The sequence below is a fragment of the Genypterus blacodes genome, unplaced genomic scaffold (genome assembly GCF_046128005.1).
Source record: "Genypterus blacodes isolate CSIRO-AG114 ecotype Tasmania unplaced genomic scaffold, CSIRO-AGI_Gbla_v1 ptg000073l_1, whole genome shotgun sequence".
In the NCBI taxonomy this organism is placed as follows: Eukaryota; Metazoa; Chordata; class Actinopteri; order Ophidiiformes; family Ophidiidae; genus Genypterus; species Genypterus blacodes.
The window spans coordinates 5,157,325-5,180,907 of record NW_027466883.1 but is presented as its reverse complement, the minus strand read 5'-3'; the positions used below and the strand labels follow the sequence as shown (position 1 = coordinate 5,180,907).

At 46.4% G+C, this 23,583-nt stretch overlaps 1 protein-coding gene across 1 annotated transcript in view; it reads right to left on the bottom strand.

The window, feature by feature from the left end:
* Positions 1 to 6,816: 6,816 nt before the first annotated feature.
* Positions 6,817 to 23,583, bottom strand: part of LOC143006008 (glutamate receptor ionotropic, NMDA 3B-like) — a 51,343-nt gene continuing 34,576 nt past the window's right edge. The window contains exons 4-12 of the mRNA XM_076157312.1: positions 22,967 to 23,238; positions 22,029 to 22,265; positions 20,259 to 20,405; positions 19,858 to 20,003; positions 18,012 to 18,127; positions 12,232 to 12,383; positions 10,870 to 11,034; positions 9,592 to 9,659; positions 6,817 to 9,308 (exon numbers count right to left, since the gene is read on the bottom strand). Coding sequence (XP_076013427.1) covers positions 8,354 to 9,308; positions 9,592 to 9,659; positions 10,870 to 11,034; positions 12,232 to 12,383; positions 18,012 to 18,127; positions 19,858 to 20,003; positions 20,259 to 20,405; positions 22,029 to 22,265; positions 22,967 to 23,238 — 2,258 coding nt within the window. The 3' untranslated portion in view covers positions 6,817 to 8,353. The remainder of the gene's footprint in view (positions 9,309 to 9,591; positions 9,660 to 10,869; positions 11,035 to 12,231; positions 12,384 to 18,011; positions 18,128 to 19,857; positions 20,004 to 20,258; positions 20,406 to 22,028; positions 22,266 to 22,966; positions 23,239 to 23,583) is intronic.

Sequence of the window (23,583 nt, the reverse complement as noted above, 5' to 3'; positions counted from 1 at the left end):
CACTCTCTCTCTCGGAGATAAGGGGACTTGGCCCTGAGGCTGTGTGAGACGGCGAATCAAAACACATTTACTGTCTAATTTCCATGACCACCAGAAATGTGCTGGAGAGGAGATGAGAGAATGGAAGACACGGAACACCAGAAGAGGAGATCCAACACTTACAGCAAAAGAATGATGAAAATTACAAGAGGTAGGCGAAGAGGGGAGTAGCGTGTGTGTATGTGTGTGTGTGTTTGTGTGTGTATGGGGGGGGTTAGGATCAAACAAGGGGGATATAGGGTTAGATGGATTCCTGTAAAGCAGCTTAGGAGGATGCTGGGTCCTGTTGACTGACCTAATCTAGACTGGAATTAAATATCACTCCAATTGACACCACATCACCTGCCACACACACACACACACACACACACCCACACATACATCTTCACTGATAAAATAGCCAAAGTATTTAACTCAAACTCATTTGTCCTCTGAGTCACGTGGGTGTGTGTGTCTCTGTGTTTGTGTAAACGTATTTGCACTCTGACCCGCTTATGTATTTGCTTCTGCGTCTCTGTGCAAACACTTTACTGTCTGCATATGTGTGTGTGTGTGTGTGTGTGTGTGTGTGTGTGTGTGTGTGTGTGTGTATAGTCTGGGATGTGTGTATGTGAATGTGATGGCTTGTGTGCCTGCGGTGGATAGAAACAGTATGTCAGACAGTGAAGCGGATACACAGACTGTGTGTGAGAATGTGTGTGTGAGTGTGTCAGGGACAGACACTGAGTTAGAGTCTATTGATCTGCAGTACAGTGCAGCAAAGGACTGTATAGTTTACCATAGTGCATAGTACAGTATAATATAGCAACTATAGGGATTTGACTGTGGTGCAGACGGGTGAGCTGATGTCCCACGTCCCCTAAATGTCTCATTGCATGGACACTGAAGACAAAGGCGGAGAGACGGATTGAGGAAATGGATGGATGGATTCCCTGTATAACCTGCTGATAGTGTTAAAGGGCCTATTTCCCAACATTACCATGAATTTCTATACTAAAATGTTGTACATCTTGGAGGCTATAGGATGAAGCTGTGTTGTTATTTTGATCAGGATGAAGGTGAGAGGGGTCAGGCTTTGACTTATGCCCTGAAAATACCCGATCCAAGTGGTACACAAGGATAAGGACACTGGCATAGAGAAGAGCACAGTATAATTACATTACGAGCATTTGGCAGACGCTTTTATCCAAAGCGACTTACATTACATTACCACCCTACGCAGAGGGGGGAGCAATTGAGGGTTTGGTGCCTTGCTCAGGGGCACCTCGGCAGGGACTCGAACCGGCGACCCTTCAGTTCCCAAGCGGAAGCACTACCCACTGAGCCACTGCCTCCCCATATAATATCACGGACTTTAGATACATGACCATAGTATAGATCAGGAGAGTATAGATCAGGATAGAATAGATCAGGATAGAATAGTGTAGTGTAGGTCAGAGCAGGTGAAGTATCAGTGTGAAGAATAGAACCTGGAGTGATTAGTGTCTTTTCATTGTTCTTGGTCCACACACACATGAACTTGACAATGAATGAATGAAGAGGAAAAGAGCAGATAGAGAAGCTGCTTCACCCAAGATTCATCACTCATTCATCCGTTCATCCATTCATTCCAGCAGACAAAGTTCCACTGCTGACCAATGGAGAGCGACCACTGTCCACTGCGGGTTCTGAACAATCAGATATAGAAAAAGCGACATATGGCCGACTGTGGTAGTGTGTGTGTGTGTGTGTGTGTTAGACTGGAGAGTTCTTCCCCCAGTTTAACCAGTCAATCAATGACTGGAACATAAAAATGGGGTGTGAGCGACATGAAGATCACGTGTTTAGGTGTGAAAATCGCTTTTAAATGGTGCTAATATGATCGATTGCTTCGTAAGCGCTCGGGATTTTACGGTTTAAACCCGGAATTTCATCATTATAACGGGGCTGTGACTCCACACGAGCATGAGGCAGCAACGTGCTCATGAGATCATCAATTATGGAAACGTTAAAGCCCATGTGCTGCTTTCTTCGCTCGTGCTGCATGCGGGAGAGACACAAAACAGACGATCACACACACACATTTACACACACACACACGCACACCGGGCAGCCTCGGTTTACTCACCCCTGTCCCGGGGGCTCCGCGAATTCACCGAGTCCCGGCGGCCCCTGCCCCCCCGGCGTGGTCGTGCGTGCGGCTCCAGTTTGACGGTGCGACCGGGGGTCCCGTTAATCCATCTCTCTCTCTCTCTCTCTCTCTCCCTCTCTCTCCTCTATCTCACGGCTCCCTCCCTCTTTCTCTCTTTCTCCGGCTGCTCCGGGTTCAACCCCCCGAAAAAAATCCGAAACCTCCCCCCCCGGTGTTGCTGGAGGAGGGAGGGGGCGAAGCTTGGGTTACAGTGGCCGGGCAGGGAGGACCGGAGTTCGGCGGGTGGAAGGAGGGGAGAGACCTGGAGGATGGAGAGAAGAGGAGAAGAGGAGGAGAGGAGAAGAGAAGACAGAGGAGCTGCTGATGGTGGAAAGTCCAATTTGCTGCACTTGCTGGTAACGCGCCTCTCTCTCTCTCTCTCTCTCCCTCTCTCTCTCTCCTCTTTCTCCTCCTCCTCGCTCCGGAGTGAAGTGAAGACTCGCTACACACTCATGTATCCTCCCTTTTATTTGCACCTGTTAGGTTTTTGCATTTCTCCAGAATAATTATTTTAAAAGAAAAAAGAAGCTTATTTTCCATGCATGTATATCCGTCACTCGGTTTTTAGGGTACGCAGCCTCTCTCTCTCTCTCTCTCATACACACACACACACTCACACGCACGCACAAAGGCATGGGGGGAGGAGTGGGGGTTCAGGGGGAGGAGAGAGCGTGTGTGCTTATGGTGGGGGAGGAGACAGTCTGGTCTACCCGTACAGACCACACTACACACACACACACTCACGCACGCACACGCACGGCCCTATTCCTTCCCATTTTGAAAATTCCTGATTCGGGGCTACACCACTGAGGCGACCAAGACAAAGGGGTGGATTTGGAATGTGTGTGGGTGTGTATATGAGAGTGTGTGTGTAAAATAAACGTGGCCTGTGTATGTGTGCGAGGGGGCGTTTTTTGGAGATATAAACCAGAGAGAGAGAGATGCAGCCAATTTAAATGTTATTGCATCGTTCTGTTTCTTATCAGATTGCAAACATCATCACTTTTATGCTCTGACCCTGAACCTCATCATTTTCCCTGTGCCTTTGTTTACTCTACAAGGGTGTGGCAGGCGTCTGACCGCTGTGGTGCATTTGGGTTCCCCCCCTCCACCCCTGAGGATGTGTGTGTGTGCGTGTGTGTAGGATCTGTGGGCGCAGAGGCACCGGAGTCTTACACTCTCATCCAGGATCACATTTACAGGCACCGGAGCGACTCACTGACTCATCATGAATGACATTGCGGCTGTTACTACATCAAAGCTAGAAGCCCTGCGTGCTTGTGTGCCAACGTGTGTCCAGGATGCATGTGTGTGTGTGTATGTGTACATTTATAAGGGTTGTGTGACTGCAAAATATTTTGTTTTTCACAAGCTCTGCTCCCACAGTTATCAATTCTTAATAGGGGCTTAAATGAGAGCATAAACATCTCTCTCTCTCTCCCTCCGTCTCTCGCTCTCTCCCTCCCTCCCTCCCTCCCTCTATGTCCATCCACCTATCCCTCTTCTCCCACTTGTGCTTCTCACTCTGATATCCCTTAAATGAGGGTTGTGAGGCATCCAGGGACAATCACAACGTCTAACCAGAGTGCAGTGTCTCTCCTCTTTCTCATTCAGCTCTATCCCCCCCCCCCCCCCCCCCCCTCATGGTTTGGCTCTGTGTTGGTGCTGGCTGGCAGATGAATGGTGGGGGTCCCCCTTTAGTGTTGATCCTGCCTCTGGTTGCCAGGGAGCTCTCTCTGGTTCTCATGGGGTGCTCCCTCATTTCCGACTCCCTGCACCGCTCATGTTCCGCCCCCTTCTTTCCCTGCCCTGCACACGGATCCCCCACCCCACCTCACACACACACACGTACACCAACACTCGCCAATAATACCCAAAGGGTTGGTCACAGCTGGCAAGAGCTAATAAACTCATCAGTCATATTCCCTGGCTCCTATTTACCTACTAGACAAAACAAAGCAGCGGATAGCAGCAGGGAGAGAGACATGTGAAGCGTTGGCAGCGGTGGTTGAATACTTTCCACACGCTACAACACTATGAGCACTGTATCTCCGTTTTTAGAATGAACCCTATCCTGATGTAATTGATTGCCAGGGGGATTCACATTGGGGAGTCAGAAGTTTGATTAAAATTCCTCTCGACTGCTGTTCACACATGTGACCCAATTACTCCATCCGAGCACCAGGCCAGCCATCTACACACAAACCTCACGCTCCAAACCACACGCAGACGTGAACGCATACTGTACATACATGTGCGTGATTTCAATGACTTCTATAGGGGGATGTGTATACACCACACACACACACACACGCTCTATAGTAAATGAGCTTTCCATGTCAACACACATTTGGCTAATCATCTACGGATGCCACACATTTCTACGATAGGAGGCTGATTGATGTGTTTACGGCCCAGTCTGTGCACTCTGAAAGCTCTGAAGACGCACGACAAAAGAGCCTATTGTTTGTTTTATTACGACACAAGGAAGCGGTGATGTGCGAGCGATGAGAAACAGTGATTGATTTGCTTTATCACCGCACAATTATCGTCACTTTATACAGTCTGGTCGATGCGTGGGCACTAAATCATCAGCATGCGGCTCCCATCCTCCCTCATTCTCTCCAAACATCCCACACACTGTTACCTCGTGCGCGCGCGTGTGTGTGTAAGGGACCTAGATTTTGGTCGTATCGGTTTCAGGTTTATCCCTCTGACAACAATTTCAGTGCTAAACCGTAAATTAAGTTTCCCACATATATTAACCCTGCTATGTTACAATGACATCTTCATTTGAACAAACATGTATACCGTCATGCTATAGAGGCCGTCTCTGTCAGCAGATCGCCCCTGCTGGTACCTCCACTCGTACATTCTCTTACATTCAAAGGCAATAAGCCATGAAGTGCCACTGTGTGGTTGAAAGGTGTCATTACATCACTCAGGGTGATTGTTTCAGATGAAGTAGCGGTTCTGATTCCTGCTTCTTCTCCAATCCCACCTCACGTCCTGCGTCGTGCCTCTAAACACTTCTAGCTATTGCAGACATTTCCACGATTCTCTTTGTAAGACTCTAAGCTTTATGCAAGATAAATTGGGTGATTAGTGGTTAAAAACAAGCTTAGAGGATTAGTCATGTTAGTCAGCCAGGTAGACTTGCCCTCTGTGTAATGAAAGAGCAAACCATGAAAGAGGACCCGGCCTTGGTTTGGGCGATAAAAACATTACTGATACTTGTTACACGGCCTGTGGATTCCTAAATGACGAAGGAATAAACTATCAGCCGAATTGATGTACCCACTTTTAAACCTGACGCTGCCACGTCTTTGAGGTTTATTTGCCATGAAGCTCACAAGCCGCAAGGTCTCATTTTCTCATTTGAGATAATGCCGCTCCTGTGACTGTGCGACGCTGTGAATACTATGTGTAAGCAGCGGAGGAGCACCCGAGCAATTTCGCAGAGACACATGAAGAAGTTTGCACATCGCAATTTCTTATTGATTTTTCACTCTTGAACTTGGAAAGAATGAATTTTCTGCAAGTAGCAATTCAGTGCTACTTTTGCTGTAAGTGCCTGGAATGGTGCTATCAGACCTCCATTGTGCAAACTACAAAGCTGGAGCTCAGAGGATGTTATGTTACGAGATGTGTCAGTGATATGGCAGCCATTCAGTCTTTACTAATGTGAAGAGTCTTTATAGTCTGTTTGTGACTGAAGCAGACAGGATGGAGCCATAACTCATTATTTTGGTGCTTTGTTTTTTGACTTGGTACAGCTGTTTACATTGTCTGTGATCACTTCATGGGACAAATGTGGCAGTGGACCGGGATTTAAAGGAAATAAATTGTGTTGAAAGCTGACAGGAAAACTTAACTGTGCCAAATTTGTATTGACAACACTTGGGAAATCAGTAAACAAAGGAATAATACTGTATCTAGCACTCATATACTGCATGTTAAAAGCAATTTTACAACATATCCTGATAATAGGGTCATATTATCTTACAGTCCTGGTAAGCTCAACATCAAATATCTCATACTGCAACTTGTTCAGAAGTAAGTGTCACTATTTTCAACATTTAGATGTGAAACTCATTTATACTGACATGACTATTCCTGTTATTCATGCAAATCTTTTAAGTACCTGAAACATCACCACCTGCCAACCACACCTGTTCCTCGTTACCAATTATCTCTGACCAAAAGCACTCACACACACACACACACACACACAGAACACACACAGCTGCGACTAGTTGGCAGTTATTGCTCTTAGAAATATGTGTGTATAGGCTCACGCTCTGATTGGCAGTGCAGGTCTGCTGTTTATGAGACTTTTGGAAATAGATTTTGCCTCTTTGTTTTTGCAAATATAGGACAAAACCACATTTTGCAAAGAATATAAGCCTTGATTTTTTTGTTTGATAGAGACATTTTTTGATTGAAATGAGTGAATTTTGAATGGTACAATCACAAAAGCATGAAACTAAACGTTATTCTAGATGGGGCAGTGATGTCACAGCTTTAGTGTCAACACTCAAAACACTACTGGACGTAAAGAATAAGTAATATAAATGTTTATTTCAAAACATGAGAATGGTCATTATGATAAAATTCAATATTATGCAGATACATTTTTTTATAAGTGATAAATTTCAAATATTTAAATATCCAATACCACAAGCTCTTTCTCAATAAAGACCTAAAATATTTTTTTCCTTGTAGAAACCATGGCAAGTGAACACAACCACTTCACACCACAGCAAACTGTAAATGTTTAAATGTACACCAGCACCGTCGTGACAGCTAGAAGATGATGTAACCGTCTTTCTTCCAGCCGCTGAAATCCCCAAAAGCCATTTAAAGTATTGAGTGACCCACAATATTGAGCATCACAATAATATTAGGTGACATTGTACATTGTGTGGCTTCATAAAGATTATTTCCCAAGGTCCTCTGCTGTTTGATAACACCAAAAGGACAAAATGCTGCTTCCATCTGTTATTGTTCCTCAAATGTTTCAAGTTATATATATATATTTGAGCTATTTTGCAAGAATCCACAAGCTCTCCTGTGAGCATAGCCGCGGGAAGCATGGACGCAGCGCCCTCTGGTGGTAGACAACACAAGTACACGTGAACCTCAGGATGATCAGCTTCTAAAATCTGCCTGTTCCAACCCAAATTCCACGCACGTTTCTTCATTTCCGTTCAGTATAAAATATAAATACTCTGCTTTATCTGAATAAATGGATTTAAAGGTGTGTATTTGTTTGGAGGATTGATTAAACAATGAAAAGCAGCGAGGCGTAAACGACGCAGGGCCTCATTTATCTGAGCTCCTTCTATCTGTCGTGAACTACTGATTGGTCATTTTCTCTCCAGCATGAAATCAGTCACCGAGCTGCAGAATTGATGGCACGTTGCTAGGTTACTTCGATAATGAATACGGCCGACTCGTTCCCGAATTGATGACGCTTGTTTATAAGCCTCAGCCGCAGCCCTACCGAATATCCACCTGTTAATTACAAATCAATCTCTTTAAGTTGGGAGCTGTCTGGGCCTTTTGTGGGCTATTGATGTTATAGAGGTGAGGCGACGCTCCGGCCCCGCCATTGGCCGCATCCTGTTCTGCTTTTGAGCACCTTGTTAAATTCCCAGGCAACACTTTATTTGGGCCGTCCGGTTTGTCATCGCCGGGCTCAGCATAATTGCCTATTAACCTAGTTTTAAAGTTGAGTCAATGTTAACTATTGACTATAACCATAAAATAAAAGTGTTTACCCTGACAAAAGCCAGAGAGTGTTTACAGCTGAAAAGGGGGACTAAAACTTTGTACCTTCCATCATCTTGAGTATTTGATTGAAAATACAAACGTGAGAAATGGATCTGAGTGTAAACACAGCAGATAATCACTCAAGTTTAAATGATATGAGTCCGATAAAAAGGTTTTCGGTTGCAAAATGACTTTGTTTCTGCAGTTTCCTTCCATATGGGTAAAGATCTTGAGTTGTAATTAAAGTTAAATGTAATGCCGTTGTGAGCCCTGGCGTCATGAATTGTTGTTTCCCCTTCGAGCAGATGATGTCATCTTCCCGCGGCTATGCGAGTACCCGCTGTGCTATTCCGTCTGCAACCGTCCGCATTAGTTGGTCCCGTCGCTCATGCTTGATTGGTTGGCTTGTGTCCTCTCCAGTGCGTTCAGAGCGCGGGACAGGTTAGCCTTCTGCCTGTCCAGACTGGCAGTGTTCCGCGATTGCACAGTTAAATTCCCGGCACCTCTCCCTCGCTCCAGACTGGTGGAAGTGCGTGATTGGACAGTCCTCTCTCCTGTCAAAGTGATAACAGAGCGTAACTGGTTGGCTCGCCCTCTGTCCAAACTGTTAACTGCATTTAATTGGCTGCTTCTGGCCAATTCCAGAATCTTAAGGCCGCCTGATTGGTTGGCCCTCCCCGTCTGTTGATTATTCATGGTTTGCAATTGGATGCTCCTGTCTCTCTCTGGAAGTTTTGGCGGAGTGGAGCTACTTCTGTCTGTGTTAATAGTTTGTATCCTTTGTCTGTCCCTTTCCAGACTGGTGTCCCTGCGTCCAAGTCCGCTCCTCTCTCTGTCCAGGCTGGTCTGGATCTCTGCTCGCCTGGCCAGAGCCTCTCTCAGCTGGTTACGGAATATCTCAATCTTCCCCTGCAGCTCCTGGAGCTCGCCCTCCCACAGGCTGGTCTGAGCGGCTCTGCTCCCCAGGGTAGAAAGCACCAAGCCAGGGGCCGTCAGCGCAGACACGGGGCCTCCGTTGGCCTGGAGGCTAAGCTGCGGGGCCGAGGTTAAACTCCAACCCTCCAACCCTCCGAGTCCTAACCCGGGGCGGCCCACCATCCCGGGTCTGCCGCGCACCGAGGCGGTGTGTGTGCGCAGGCGGTAGCTGTGGAGAGTTTCCAGGTCGAAATGCACGCGTTTCTCCTTGGGCTCATTGGACGGCGTGGAGGAGCTGGTGGTGTCTCCAGCTGTTGTGCCGGCAAGGAGGGACGTGGGGGGAGAGGGGGGAGGAGGCTGATGCTGCTTCCTGTGCAGGGTGCAGTTCTCTGAGATACAGGAAGAGGGGCTAAGGAAGGAAAACAAAGAAGAGAGCACATAGCCACTGTTATCCAGATCCCTGCTCACAGTTTAGAATGCAACCATAGATCACCACCATAGAACACCACTAGAGGGCAGACACACTTCCAAAATGCAACGACACAACTGCAACTGAAGATCCAGACTGATTGTTGTCTGTCAACACCTGAAAAATGAATCTTTCTTGAAGCAATCTTTAAATATAAATGTCCAGATTCCAGTATGAATTCAACAGGTGTTAATAACAATCACGGCTCAGTCCATGTCCTTACTTTTGGTCGAGGCCGGTCAGCTCCTTCCCTACATCCTCATACGTTGTGTGGAGGGCTCGGTGGATTTTCTGTAAGTGAGGAAAGGAAAATAAAAAGAGGAAAGAAAGTATAAGAAAACCAACGCCTCATCAATTCTGAAGCGATGAGAGATGATGATTTGAATTTGTAACAGCCATTTATTCTAGCCAGTTGCACAGACGTTCTAGGTCCATGAAAGCGATTACTCACAAACTCTGCTGCTGCTCCGCGCCTTTGAATTATTTAACAAAAGTATTGTAATTCAGTGAGAGTCTAATCTTTCCCAATGAAAACAATGTTAAGAAAGGCATCGATTGCCTAAGCTTTGCCTCCAGTGCTCTGGTGAGACTGAAACAGAAAACACCCTCAAACACTTAAATCAGAGTTTAACAAGGAGCATCCAACCTCTTAAAGTGCAGGTTGTGACTTTGCTTTCATTTCAACTGATGCATACACCGTCTCTGGGCGAGTGGGATTCCTTTAGCGTTCTACTTTGTTCTACTTTGTTCAAGGATTATCTTGAGGGACTGAGTCATCAGATGAGATCCGTTGGGTTCTCTGACCTGCTTCTGGTTGATAAATGCTGCGGGCTGCCGGGGAGTGGCTGCCCTTTTAGAAGGATGTTGCAAACAAATGTGAGCTGTCTCGCTAGTTCCATAATTCACTCAAATATATTGCCACAGGCGTCTCATTTGTGCCTGGCAAGAATTTCATTGGAAAAACAAACAAAATATGACCTTTCTGAGCCCAATTTATGATTTGTTATATTTTGAAATAAACACACCGCTTCACCAATTGTCTGTCAAATGATTACAGATACAAAAATTAACTACGCACATATTTGTATCTATTAATAAAACATAGAGCTGTGAATATTTTCCACTTTTTACCATTTATTCAAAAACTTCTATCCTGCTGTTTGAGTTTAATCTGTGGCCTAATACATGTTTCCACCAGTAGAGGGCGCATGATACCTTCGGTACAATGTGTGTGTGTGGAAGCAACAAAAACCTATTCGCACAATAACATTAATTACACACCTGTAATTACGTGGACCATCAAATCCATTTAACACAACGTCCCCACGAGTAATACAAGAAATGTCTTTGTGTGTGTGTTTGTGTGTGTGTGAGTGCTTGCATGCACTGTACACCTGGCTGTGTGCAGAATATCAACAAACAGGTGTGCTTGTGCATGCGGCAAAATGCGCATGCACGTGTGTGTGTGTGTGTTTGTGTGTGTGTGTGTGTGTTGACTTACTTGGCTGGTGTGAAGCCAGTACTGCAGTGTGTTTGTGCGGCGAAGGCGAGGGATGACCAGGTGAAAGAAGGTGTGCTCGCCTGCCAGGGTCAGCAAGGCGCCGCCCACGCCCATACACAGCAACACGAAGAGGCCGGAGAAATGCTGGATGCCCATCTGTAGAGTCTGAGGGCATGGTGTGTGTGTGTGAGAGAGAGAGAGAGAGAGAGAGAGAGAGAGGGACAGACTGATCATTGCATTTTCATAATTTCCATTTGGCTAGTTCTTGTGAATGTGCCATTGATATTCTGCTGTTGTATGGCTGGTGTGGCCGTGTAAGCCATTCTGTCATAAAGCATAGAAATGGAAATGGAGAGAGGAGAGGGCATCATGTGACTGTGAAAGAAGGGGAATGATACGTTGGGAAAAGAAAGGTTGGAAAGAGGACGGACATAACGAGCTGAAAGAGAGAAAGAAAAGGAGCAAAATGAGTGTAATAGATGTGTCAGTGAGAATAAGAATGATAGAAAGGCTGTGGTTAATTGAAGAGAGGGCTTGTCCTCATTCGATCCGCCTACGTCTCCGTCACTCTCTGTCTCCGTCACTCTCTTTCTCCGTCTCTTTCTGTTTGGCGCTGCGTTCATTTCCCCCTCCGCCCAGCTTGTGCAGGCGACGCCTCAGATGGCAATTAGCCTGATGCTGATTCAACAAAACCCCAGCGAGGGAACAGCAGCGAACCAGCCTTGTCTCCCAGCGCGGCGAGGTAGGGCAAGGCCGCGCTACGACCCGCCCGCCCGCCTGCCCGCCTGCCCGCCGACATGACACGACAGTAAAACCATTGCTGTTTTCTTTTATGTGGGGTGAAGTGGAGGTTCTCATTTGGCTGGAGAGAAAGCTATGACTGCGTAATTGTGTTTGTTGCTATGATTCGATTCAACTTTGATGTGGGATTTTTTTTTAAGCGCGGCTGAGAGGAGTCGAATGGCTTTTCTCTCCGTGAGGGAAAGGGATATAGATGTAGACGGCGAGCTCTTTCTAGAGATTAGCGTTCTTTAAAAAGCTGAAGTGAAACTACTCTGTCTGAACAAAGACTCACACACAAATAAGTATCGACACCCAGACAGTACGTGCCTGTAACTCCGCTTTAGTTTGGTAAATAGGCTTGTGTTTATGTGATGTATGTCTCTCCCTGTGAATGTGTGTGTGTGTGTGTCTATAGGTAGGTGAATTTGTCTTTGAGTGTAAGTGTGCTTGGCTGGCAGGCAATCGTGTTTGTGTCCCAATGGGAGACTCATTTGTAGGAGTATGGAGGCAGAAAGCGTCTCTTGACACACAATACACGTACACAACACACACAGGCACATACACAAACCAATGACTTACCTCAGTGACTGCAAACACTCGCTTCCCGCAGGGCACCACCTTATACCATTTGTCATGTAGCATGTCCATGAAGCCGTCGGACTTGTAGCGACTCACAAACTCTGACACGTTGCGAGTTAAAGGAGAGCCCTGCGGCAGGCCGATACCGTAGCCTGCAAGAGGAAACAGACACACACTGATGTAAAGACAAATGGAGGAGACAGAGCGGAGAGCAACCACTGCCCGGAGAAGAAGAGCAGAAGAAGTAGAAGAAGAAGAAGAGGCTACGTGCTGAACTTCAGGCTCTTTGAGAAGCTACAGTCAGACAGGTGCAATCTGCCTTAAGTACCAGGATGGGAGTCGATAAGTGACGGCCCCGAACGCTGCGATCGACCACACAGGAGTGAGCGACGCAGAGAGACGTGCAATAATTCCATAAAATACCAAACGGCTTTATGAAGACCTGCCACCCCCTCCCTTCAAAGGTATCCCCCGCACTTCATCAAAAATAATTGGGCACCTTGCAGGCCTGATCGCCGGGCCGTCAGCGAGGAGTGAGGAGCGAGGAGAGGGGAGCGGAGAGCGAGGAGCCCGTATCAGATCGAATTCCCTGACGCAGATTGTCCACTCTATCCTCCCGTTACAGATTCAACACACACTTATGGAGGAAGGCCAAGTTCAAGAAATCCTGTATTCTGTCTGAAGTGTGAATGCAGTCTGGCGGGAACCTGATAACACGCTGACATCACAGATTGTTCTCTTTCACAGATCTTGCTCTTCTGTTGATATTATTATTCCTTTGTAATTACAGATGAACCATTGTCAGCAGTCGCAGGCGAAGTGAGTAATGATATCATGTTTTATTCTGGCAGCTCCGACGGCGAAAAGAAAATTATCTCTGGCATAATACATGAACTTTACTGACAAACTGGTACTACTTTCACAATTGATTAGTTTCAATATAACAGATGTAACAAGTAAATATGATTCTATGCACTGATTGACTCATTAAGCTTAGATTCCTGATGTTCTGACCTTTTCACGCCGTTGAAGTTGAGCGCTAAATACTTTTTTTTCCTGCCCGGTGAAGTTCTCCATGCAGCACTTGTGATGAGCTCATAAAGTACGTTGTGATGTGACAGATAGGGATGTCTTGGCTCCAATTAAAATTCCATTTCAATACGCAGTCAGTAATTAAAACGCTTAAATTAGCACAATCAATCTGGATCTGTGCTGGGGTTTGCAGCGATTGCTTCATCATCCCGTGATCGCTGATGCTGGACGCTGCAACTTTGACTTACTCGGTGTGTTTTACAATGGATAACCTTTTGAGCTTTAACAATGCATTTCGCTCACATACACACACGCCTTTCCTTTGCGAGCATTGTCGGTGCCTGAAGTCACTTGCGCTCTTTAGGACCATGGGGACGATGACAGCTGAAACATCAAACCTCCCCAAATCGCCACAGGAGCTAAACCTGACTTAAAGATCAGCAGCTAATTCCTCTCAGCCGTGTAAACAAAGACGCAGGAGCCGAGGTGACGAATGTTGACATCACTGCCCCCACATATTTCTACTGGAGCTGCAGAAGAGGCCTGAATGATTGTGGCGAACCTGCACTCTCTCTCTTTCACGCAGCCTCACGTACGTAGATCAGCGTCATGACTGAGCTGGAGGTACGAGGTGCGGCTCTGTCCCGCTCAGGCAATCCCATCTGCTCAGCGCTGCTCTGTGTGTTTCTGCAGGTACATAATCAAAGCGAACATGACTCTCTGTCTAGAATCAAAAGATGGATTAACTGTAGGAGCGGACCTCCTGGAGTTGTTTGTTCATTTTGTTTTCAGTAATGCAGTCAAAGGCACAGGCAGATATTCTGATACTATCTCTCTCTCTCTGTGTCTGCTGTGTTTGTGTGTGTGTGTGTGTGTGTGTGTGTGTGTGTGCACATTAACCCAGAGGTGTCAGCTCTTTGTGTGTGTATGTTGAGACTTGGGGGGGGGGCGGGGTTGTGGATGCAAATAGCGGATATATCAAGAGGTTCAGGACTGTCACACTCTGCTTGCTTCGTGACAAACAGCACAGCCCCCCTACCTGCTTTCATCATCCTTCCCTTCCCTTCTACACACACACACACACACACACACACCGCCTTCCTTCCTCCTTGCATTTGTCTCTTCCTTCGCCTCTTCGTCGTCCACCTGCTTCCCCGTCTGAGGTCATTTCTCTCCCATCCGTCGCCTCTGGTCCCCTCCTTAGTTAGTCCGCTCCCGCTCTCTGCCATCCCATTACTTTCATCCAATTTCTGCCTCCTCTCCAGAGTCCTTTGCTTTGTCTCCTTGTGTCTGTCCTCGCCCTCCTTGTTTTCCTGCAGACTCCCCCCCCCCCCCCCCCCACACACACACACACACATTCTCCCTCCGCTTTATTCAGACCCCTCCAGTCAAACGGTGAAACACAAGTGGGCAAGCCCCTCCTGTCATCCCCGTTGTTTCTTTCCCTGAGACGTCCACCTATTCCATCACGAGCGTCGTGTCCCAAAGCTGTCACTCAAACGCCCCGCCAACACACACACACACACACACACACACACGAGCACCCCCAGCCGCAGCGCTATATATAGACCTGTGTGTGTGGAAACGCTGCAACTGTCATCAGTCAATATTTTAAAAAGCACAAAGCAAACACGGCAGCTTGTTGTTTTTTCTGCGACGTGCTTCCATGAGACTATTCCAACTCTAATCCTGAACATTCCCGGTTCTTTTGTATGCAGTATCTTCCACGAATGTTCCCTGAATGAACTTTTGCATTCTTGAGGCTATTCCGGCTTATGCACTTATCTGTTTAACTGCCGCTACAAGAAATGTAAAGCACAATTTCCTGTGTGTCAGGGGATTTTCCTTCTCGTGTCTGTTTAGAGCCAATGTTAAAGCTTCCATTAAAGCCATATAGTTGAATTACGATTCATTCAGCGATAAAGCAACGGATTATAACACTTATTTTATGAAAGGTGTTGTGGATTATCACCATGCTTAAGTGGAGCCCATTTCCCTTTGATAGCAGGCTTATTTATTACTTATCTACCTTTGGAATTAACTTACACACACACACACACAGTTTGGATGCCTGACCTGAGAACAACAATCCCACCATGGTGACAAAAATCCTCCAATGGACCCTGTGTGGTTTGACTGTGGTGGACCACAAATCGACATAAATACACACACCTCACACACACACACGCACACGCACACACACACACACACACACACATACAAACGAGCACTGAGTGGCTCCCTGCTCTGTGGCAATATTATTAATGGTGTGTGTCTGAGCTGTCGTAAACATCCTCCGACAGCGCAGGCACCCAGCGACTCTCGGGCGCATCTCTTAAGTGACTGGAAGATTTGAAGCGAGCACCTTGGCCGCGGGGTCTCCAGAGCCCCAATCCCCTCCGTCTACCTGCGTCTCCACAGACTCCCCAAACTACTCTATAAATCTCTCCCGCGTCCTCATATGGACAACATCTCCCTTCCTCTCTTCCTCTCTCTCTCCTCCCCCTCCCTCGCTCCATCAGCACGGCTGACGGTTTGTCTTGATTAGGACACTCGGCTGGCTGCCCTCTTTTATCACTCCCCGTGCAGAAAGGCGCAAACTAGCAGCGGACTAATGAAAGCCTCTCTTCCTCCCTTTACATCTCCCGCCTCGTTGGCCGTTCCTTGTTGTTTCTCTTACTCTTCCCCTCTGTAGCAGCTCATGCTCTACTCCAGGGTTCCTTCTTCTCTCTCACGCTACCTGTCGGGGGCCGTTTCCTCTCCATTCTTCCTCTACCGTTAAGCGTTATCGCGTTTACTTGGATTCTCCCTCACATTGCAGACCGTGGGGAGAATTGCTCTCAAAGGCTCTGGTGGATTCATTGGCTGCTTGTTCACGTAGGCAATGAATCAAGCAGTCATCAAACTGACCCGCTCTACATCCCGATGAGGCCCGCACGCTCATTCCCACAATCGGGTGAGTAATGCCGTAGCAGCGTCCCTTGGCTCATTTTATTCTTTTGCTGAGACATTGAAGGCAGCAGTGAGGAATCCCCAGCGAGCGGAAGGTGTACAGTGGGTGGAGAGTGTGGGAATGGGGGTCTTTCCCAGAGCTCTGACTGACAGAGCATTGGTATCAAAAGTTCATGTTTGGTCCCATACGTCTCCCAAGCTGCTGTCTGATGGGAGGATAAAAGAAATCACTCAACTGAAGCAATCCCACATCAGAGCGGACGCGCATACGCATCATCGGTGATACAAACACACAAACTGGCCTTCCATGGCTCGGGTTGGAGGTTGAATGCTTGAGACATTCAGCAAACGTGTTCACAAACTTCCCTCTGGTGTGACCTTCAGGATGTGTGTGAGTGCAGATGGCGTGTGACTGGAATACGGTAAAAACTCCCAATAATGGCAGGCTGGGACCTTTATTTTCCTCAATGAACGGGAGCTCTAGATTTTATTAGAGCCACGATGGAATTACCTTTGGCAGGTTAACGCTGTACCCTTTATGTCTGAAGGTGGTGCGATATACAGCCAATAATTGTGCGGCTGTACTCAGCTGATGATATAGTTTTTAACACACCACCACTACTACTACCTCAAGTAATCATAATAATGGATTATCGGACTTGAATAATCTGGCGAAATGATGAAGTACCTTGTTAAAAATATGATTTATAACCCGTAATTTATCACTACGCCACCAGAACACACGTGGCCATCAGTCTTCTCACCAAAGTATCCATGCAGCAAAAAAAGGAGGGGAAAATTGCCAAACCTCCTCTTTTAAAAAGTGGTTTCTCATTTATAGTATAGACGAACGCACAGGCGCAACGTTGCTCAGTGATCCAAGCTGTAGGTACTTATCTATACCAACCAGATATACATGTTCAGCACATTCCAACACGTCGTTCTGCTAATTTTTCAGCTTTTGGGATCAAAATATTGAATGAGTTTAGACTTTTTACACAAAGAACACACGCAGCATGAAATTACTACTGTCAAACTGCTATCGGAAAGCTTTAATGAGTACCAACAGCGGTCCAAAGCTGAATTATTGAAACCGGTGACACATTCAAGTGTGTCAAAGAAAAAAATTTGTAAATGTGACAAGCGTGCCTGAAATGTTTCCAGTAAAATGAAATAAGACTTGCTGATAATTCTGGGGTGGGGAACTAAAAAAGGCTGATATACCAGGGAAGATCCTTGGGGGTTGCCATTTAATACTAAAAGGAAATAGAAAGAAACAAAGTCATTAAAAAAGCTGCCTTTTACTAGACTTGCTCCTTTTTCATATCACTGTATTTTGTTGAAACGTTTTGCTGCAGCACACAGGTAGAAAAGAGACAAAACAGCGCCCTCTGCAGGTGCTACGCCACTTGAAACGTCTCCTATAGTACAGCGGCGCTCTGTAATGTTATAGCTTGGTGGGCCTGGCCCCCGCTTTTGCCATCTCATAGGGGCACCACTGCTTCTGCATAAAGACAGCGTGATAACCCCCTCTGTGGGTCATTACCCGGTCATGCATTTGTCTATATGCCTAGCTGCAGTGCAGATTCGTCCTACATGTAAGCAGAAAGTCCAAACTCCTCACACCGCCTCTTAATAATAGATGAAGAAGTATTCCCCCCCCTTGCAGCACGGTCACACGTCGGATCGCTGTGCTGTTCTGTCAGTCAACACTATTTGATCTCCCCTCTGACTGTATGTGTAAGCATGTCTTTGTTTCTCTATACACGTGCATAAAGGTGTGTGTGTGTGTGTACCTTCTATGGCAAACGGCTTCCCGACGGTGAGCAGTTTGCAATCAGCGTCGATGGAGACTTCAAAATCCAGCAGCGCTTTGTCCATGATGAATGCATCTAAGGCAGGGGGATCTGTCCTTCACCACCAACACACACACACACACACACAGACACACACACGCACAAAAACAGAAACACAAGAGTGAGAGAGAAATTGGAGTAACCTCAAAGTTTCTCAAGACCTGCAAATGCTTCAGTTTCACTCTTCCAAACTTTTCCAGGCTCTCCAAGCCTGCGGCCGGATGCTGTATGTAGGTTATCATTGACCTTTGTCATTTACACGGAGGATGAGATTAACGGCATTCTAATACGCTGTGTAAACACATTCATCATTACCCAAACCAACAGCCTCTGTGTGGGACTGATAAGACCATATACACACTGCCGAAGCGTCTCCTAAACCAGCAATATCGATCTAATTGACCCAAATTGACCCCTAATTATAAACCTTTCCCCTGTCTGCAGGCTCTGCTGCTGGACGTGATTGGCAGTAGATGATTTTTCGGATACCAAGCAGCATAAATTGGATTTGAAACATATACACACACACACAGGATAGACAAACACACAAAGATAATCCAATTGCAAAAAGTCTTATATCACATTAGGCCGGTCTGATCAAATTACCCACAACTTCTTGTTATTCAGGGCATTCGATGCAAAACAAACTGGTGACTTTACAAAGTCTTCGCCCTGCCAGCGAAGCAGAAAAGTCAGTTTTTCTGCTTCTACTCGAGCTGTCAGATTTGAAGATCAGGGAGGAGGCAGCGCAGAATCTTCTTTTGGGACAAAAAGGGGGTTGGAAGTTATCCGATCCTATATGCACTTTACTTCTGAGCCAATACCTGTATGTGTGTGTGTCTGTCTGTGTAGCCCTCAGCTCTCCGTCTCTCTCCAGGTGATTTTTTTCCTCTCTCAGAGATGTGAGTGCAGTATTGGGGTCAGTAGTTCTGCCAGCACAGTATTTTGCTGCATCTCTCTCTCTATGGTTCTCCGCACTGCTGTGACTTCCACTTCTGCTTCGCTTCGCACACAAACAAACCCCGCCTTCATCTTCTCCCTACTCATCCCCCCCCTCTTTTTTTTCTGAAGCGGCGCTTTGTGCTCCCGTGGTCCTATTGCAAGGTCAGCACGCACGCACAACAGACATTCACGTACACACGCACGCACGCACACACACACCATTCTGGCATCTTTGCTGGTGCGATATGATGTATGCTTTGTGTCTGGTGAGAGGATGAGGTGGTTATAGCTGTGTGTATGTTTGCAGCGAGCCAAGCGATATCTAAAGTCTGAATTTGTTGCACCCAGGGGTAACTACACCGTTTCTCAATTTTTATAGCAGTTGTGAATTGATTTTTGTATCCATGTGTACAAGGCTCTTAAGTGTTTTGTTATTGGTGTAGTTTGTACTAAATTGTGCTTAACTTCTGAACAAAACAGCTCAAACATCCAGCAGTTGGCCGCACAAACTTCATCAGCGGAACTCCAAACTAAACTAAAATATACTTGGTGCAGCCATAAATTACAAACCTAATCAACTGTGATCCAAGTTGGAAAATGTGAGCATCTGGACATAAGAAATTAAAAGTACCATCAAGTGACACACACTGACAATGAGTTATGACTTTCTGGTGCCTCATTTGTTTTCATCACGCTTTGGATACATTAAATCCAAAAAGGTTACACTTTGATGCAGAGCTGTGAATTAGAAAGAGTGAAGATAACCGAAGGAAAATCTTTCTCCTTAAATACATCATCCATTGTTGTCTATTGTTTGTTTTCTTACTCAGATAGTGTGTCTTACTTTAACATGTGGACGCCCTCGGGGGTGGTGGGCTGGTTGAAGCGTCTCATGTAGTCGTGCATCTCCGGGAAGCTCTTCTTCATGTAATCCTCGGCGCTGCTCTCCCTCACTGTGCCGAAGCGGAAGCCCAGGCTGGGGTGGTGCAGCTGGTGGTGCAGGGAAAAGGTGGAGGTGGGAGAAGAGAGGAGGGAAGATATCAAACGCACTGAAACCTTGAACTCCCGACAGGGTTTAAGGATAAGAGAAGTGATAATCCTTCAGGAATTAGTCCACTCTTTACTCATTAAGGCTGTCCTTGTTTGAGATTAAGCCTGTGTGTGTGTTTGTGCGTGTATGCCTGTGTGAGGGTGCTGACACAAATGCAGTTGTGGGTTTGTTTGTCCTTGTACGTGCGGTCCAACCTTGTCGTCGTGAATTCCTGAGACCTGCTCGAAGGTCTTCTCCCCCACCATGACGGCTGCTAGGTTGGCGGTGTAGCTGGACAGCACCAGCAGGCAGAAGATCGCCCAAAGGTTCATCAGGAATCGACCCGTCCAACACTTGGGAGTCTGCAGAGCGGTGATAAAACTGAATAAAACCAGAGATAAATCTTGCGGATGACAAAGAGGACTTTTATCATAATATCCCATCTCATGAAGGGAACTAAAGGGATGAATTCAAAATGAAATGTGTGACCAAGTTAATTACACAGACCAGAAGGGAACTGAACACATGAGGGGAAAGAATCTAAATGGTGTGAGGCAGGTCAGGAATATCTTCTGCCTGCTGAGGAGAGTGAACCCTCCTGAAGCCTGTGATTTAGTTCACATTTTAAATCCCATGAACAAGAGAGGAACGCATCTGTAATATAAACACAAATTATTTGGACAAACATTGGACTAACAGGAGTCTGAAACATCATTTTATAGTAACATCGCTCATATGAAAATGATCACCGCCGCAATTTTCCTACTGCTCACAGGCTTTGCATTTAAAGTAAAATCTCCTGTAAATAACACATCTGCTGATACGTGGAATTGAATCGTACAAAGGCAATGTTTTCCATCTGAAAACCTATTAAAAAGGAGAAAATCTCGTTAAAATTGAACTGTAGGGAAATAACGCGTTATTGGCAGCTTAGTAAACAATTTACCGACTCGCTGTCTTCCTTGTTAACCTAAATAAATCTGACTGTTTGGCTCCTGCCTTCGCACATTGAGGTGCAGAATCTTGCCCGGGGACGTTTTAACAGGTCGCACGGCCGTTAACGGACACGTTTCCTTCCTGCGAAGATTAATCGTGTGACCTTTTAATTATGGGAAGGTCTCTTTTAATCACTTGGCCAACCTTCAGCCCAAATCAGCCTCAGCGTTGGCCAATTATGATGCATTAAAAGAACTATTATGATGAAGCCAGAAGGCTCCGTCGACACCCAGAGAGGAATAATCTCCAGACAAATGATGGTGTAGATGCACGTGTCAGGTTAAAGTTCCTACACTAAACAAGGTTTTGGTACAATATGTATTGCCAGGGAACATTTTAATATCTGCATCTATGCCAAATAGAAACGAAAACATAACAGCTGTTGTCCATCCATGTTGAAGGCCACACAGTAGATATTGATGCCTGCCTTCACGCCCAAACACCACCTCCGCCCCCCGACCTGACCTTCACCCGCCCTCTCTCCACCTCCTCGCCCTCTCCCGTCCTGTCTGCCGTTGCCGTTCGCCCTTTCCATCTTCTCTCCACATCTTTCCATCAACCCTTCTGCTGAAACCTCTTACCTACTATTCATTCCTCGCCCTTTCGCCCCCGCCTGCTGCCCCCCGTCCCCCGACGGGTTTTTCAACTTCCTCCCTGACTACTTCAGGTAGCTAATCTCCCTCCTCCCCTTCTTCATTCTCATCCATCCTTATCATCCTCTCCATAACTCCTTCAATCTCTGTCAGTCCACTTACCCTTTCCCCTCTCGCCCCCCCATATGTGCATTATCCTCTCTGTTCCCCATGTAGCTCTCTACTTCATCACTGCCTCACTTGTTAACCCCTCTGCTATCCATCTTATTTCCAGCCGACCATCTCTATTACCTCTCTCCTATATTCTTCCCTGTAACGTACAGTATATCCCTCCCTTCTTTCCTCCGCCCCGCCCTGCGTGACACCTATTTATCACCGGGAGGAGGGATGCTTTACCTTGGTGGCGACAGTTCGTCCAAACAGTATGGCGTAGCAGAGATTGAGGGCAGAGGAGTAGGAGAAAACCCGCATCCTGTTCCTGCCGTGCGGCGTCATGCCAAAGGGGCTGTTCCACTCGTAGAGGGTGAGGAAGAGGGCAGTGAGGTGCAGCGTGACGAAGATGCCCACCCACATGGACCAGTGGAGGGGCCACATGAAGGCTCCGATGGGGGCGGCTGTGTCTTGGCTGCGAACCTGGTCGGACATTAGCATTAGAGTCATTATCAAACATAACAAGCGCGCTGGACACTAAAGGGGCAGTGGAGTGGTTTCAGCAATAAGTGGATGCGTTGTATTTCACAAAAATGGCTATAATTACAAGTCTGACTCCAATCTGTTTAATGGCTCAAAGGCATATTAAATTATCAGCCTGCAAAAAATTGAGGTTGTAGATACACATCTCTCTTTTCCTACATAAATCACTTTTCAGATGGTGAGATTTCTCTTTGGAGTTGCATCATATTGGTAAAATCTGATTATGCGGTGTGTCAGACGAGGACAGAGATGTTACCAAATCAAAGGAACGCCGCAGTACATTCAAGGTCTCTGCTTGACATCTTCCCTAAATGCTTCTCAGACTCATTATAAATCCTTATACTGCCTCTCATTTGAACTTCCATAATTAACAAGCCCACTGAAAACTCAAACTAATTATTCATTGACTAATGATCTGCTGTTCCTCTCCAGAACCCCGGGGTGAGTGGGCTAGGGGGGCTAAATGAAGTCAAGGAGGGGAAAGTGTTTTACAAATCAAACTCACTCTGAAGTCTGCTATGCTGTCACCGGCTGCCTCATCCGCTAGATTTGACAGGACAGACCTCCCTTTGTCTTTCAAACTCATTAGAATGCAAACTCAAAAACTATAGCAAACTAATGATGACTTCAAGCTATTTTACCAGAATGCCCAGGCTGGTGGAATAGAAGGGCGAGGTGAAATCGATGACTCTGCTCCTGGCCGAGTTGATGGAGAATGAGGTGACAGCCATGTCAGCGGTTCCACTCAGCAAGTCCCCGACAAGCCCCGTCCAGCGACCCGTCCCGCTCGACGCCCCGTACTTGCCGTCTCCCACAATGTAGAGGTCGAAGGTGAAGCCCATGTCCTCTGCCAGTTTCTCTAGTAAGTCGATGCAGTATCCGTAGCAACATTTCCTTAGGTCCTCCGGTAGATCTGAGACAAAATATGATGATGATGTGAAAGAATTACCCACAGGGATGTTTAGATGCATTTTTTGGAAATGCAGAGACTGCACTTCCAAGTACGTATGCACAGCTGTTTGTTGAGTATAAATCCAAAAAATGCTGCAATGCTGTGTTAGACAGACCCTCACAGGACAAGTGTGCTAGTGCTAATGCAATATCTCTTAATGAACCTGTCTCCTAAACAGCCACTCAATTTACTCGCATCAAATAAGGTCCACTTTTACCATTTCTGACATTTGGAATTTTCTCTCAAACATTTTCTTTTAAACTTCTCCCACATTGTTGATCCAGTTATCCGCAAATTAGCCATGCA